At 39.2% G+C, this 2,048-nt stretch overlaps 1 protein-coding gene across 1 annotated transcript in view; it reads left to right on the top strand.

Moving 5' to 3' along the window:
• LOC149041319 (uncharacterized) overlaps positions 1 to 770 on the top strand; it is a 7,394-nt gene extending 6,624 nt beyond the window's left edge. Inside the window, exon 2 of the mRNA XM_089213766.1 lies at positions 1 to 770. This exon is cut by the window's left edge and continues 1,879 nt beyond it. Within this exon, the coding sequence (XP_089069892.1) occupies positions 1 to 404 (404 nt within the window). The 3' untranslated portion in view covers positions 405 to 770.
• Positions 771 to 2,048: the final 1,278 nt, after the last annotated feature.

The following is a 2,048-nucleotide window of genomic DNA, read 5'->3' as shown; positions in this document are numbered from 1 at the left end:
AGAGAGAATATTTAACAGCTTTAAGGGAGCGGCACAACCTGACACACAAAGCGGCCAAATTTCAGCCAAATGTTGGAGATGTCGTAACTATAAAGACCGAAAACAAGAATCGTGGGAGTTGGCCACTGGCGATAGTAAACAAAACCTATCCCGGGAAGGACGGAATCATCCGCGGAGTTCAACTCAAGACAGCAAACGGCACGTTAGAGAGGCCTGTTCAACACCTGTACCCTCTTGAGCTAAACTGCGACCAGGCTTGTGAGACACATGCAGACACTCCCACAGCAGATTTGAACCCAAACGCACTAGTTTTCGGCCGAGACGGGATGCTCCAGTTGCTGCCAAAGCCCGAATCCAGGACCTTGCTGAAGATGAACAATGAATCACAATTTCCTTTTCACTGAACTTCAAAATTGTGAACTTAATTGAAACGTTTGATTTATAGAGAACTTTTTTCGTTTAGTTGAATTCGTTAAGTCTCCTAGGTGAATGCACCCTTGCACGCAATGTTGCATGGGGGAGTGTGTCGGAGACTTTGATTCGTACGTGACACATGTCAGATGATGAGTGCGAACACTATGGACATTGAATGGTTTACATAATTAACGCAACCTTGAATGACCCCTTTTAAATCAGTACTCGGCAACAACCAATCAAAATGCAGAAAATATCGTATAAAAGAGTGATTTCTTACAAATTTTGCAGAGTAGCTTTTTACACACCTGATGTAAATAAGCGAATACGAGAGCGAAATAAAACAGTTTAATTGAGTCTCGTTCGTCAGAGTTCTATCCCTAGTAAACAGGACAAAGTTTACAAAAGTATGACGTCGTGATATGCGCGACTGATCTCAAAGTTTCCTTGAAGCTAAACTCTATTCAGTGAGTTAAGTATGCAATGCTTGGGGATCATTGTTAAAAATATCATCTAATTTCTCAAGGTATTTGACTTTTCTCGAAATACTCAAAGTCAGCGAAGAATTTTAAATGTAAGTTGGAACAACATTTCGTTCAGTTTCTGCCCTACCTCAAGCTTTTTGAAAACGTTTCTTCCTACCAATTTCTGATATTGAATAATAGCTGAAATCAGCAATAAGAAAAAGTGCGTACAGTCTTCTGTTGCACTAAATCGATTTAAAAATGGCACAAAGAAACTTTTGTGCTCCAATCGCTTAGTCTTACTGAGATCAAATTTAACACAAGTTTATTTCATTTGAGAAATTTCAATTTCATACAAAATGATGATGCTAGTAAATATTGGACAAAGCTAACATTCGAAACAGTTATCCAGATGCAATTTAACTGCGTGGCATACGAGACTGTCACCCCATCGCGTTACTTTGGCTTAATCACCCTCTACTTCGATCAGCTGCCCCTTTAACCTCATGTTAAGTGGCTTTAATCGATCTTAGCTCAAAGCGGAAAAGATTTGGTGTGTAAAACATCTGAAATAAAAATTAAGAGCATTTCGTAACAAATCATATTTATTCAACCTTGAAATAATTAAGGACCGACAGTCCACCGCAATCAGTCTTGATCTTCGAGGTATGCGGGAAGTCGATGGTAGCCTTTCGAAAAAAAGGTAAGAAAAATTAGCAAATAATGCAAATAGCGGTTGATTGTCAGTGAGAACCACAAAATAAGTAATTTGCTCTAAAACTGAAGTGGCAATACAACTCAACTAAAAGATCAGACAACCAGCTCAGTCTTCTGGACGAAAAAATTATTTTTTGGCACAAAGTTTATCACTCTCTTCCTCCTCAGTTTTCTGATTGTGAAATTAAAGCCACAAACCTACTTTTTTTTGTTGAGATACCCCTACTTCCGGCAGTATGCAGTGCGTTTTCCTTTCTTCTTTTGTTAAGATAAATTTTCCCTCTCCATATTTACTTCACGCTACTGATGGATTTTCATTCTCCACGCTATTTAACTTTGTAGGTATATTTCACAGACCCCCGGTCCATGGACTCCCTCGATGCACCTGGTCCATGAACTGAATGGACTACGGATAAACTACCCTGGGTAGAATACCTTTAAAAAGGAGAAGCA

The sequence above is a fragment of the Pocillopora damicornis genome, chromosome 8, assembly GCF_964200805.1.
Source record: "Pocillopora damicornis chromosome 8, jaPocDami1.2, whole genome shotgun sequence".
NCBI lineage: Eukaryota > Metazoa > Cnidaria > Anthozoa > Scleractinia > Pocilloporidae > Pocillopora > Pocillopora damicornis.
Note: the sequence above shows the minus strand (reverse complement) of the source record. Positions and strands in the feature narration are given on the sequence as shown.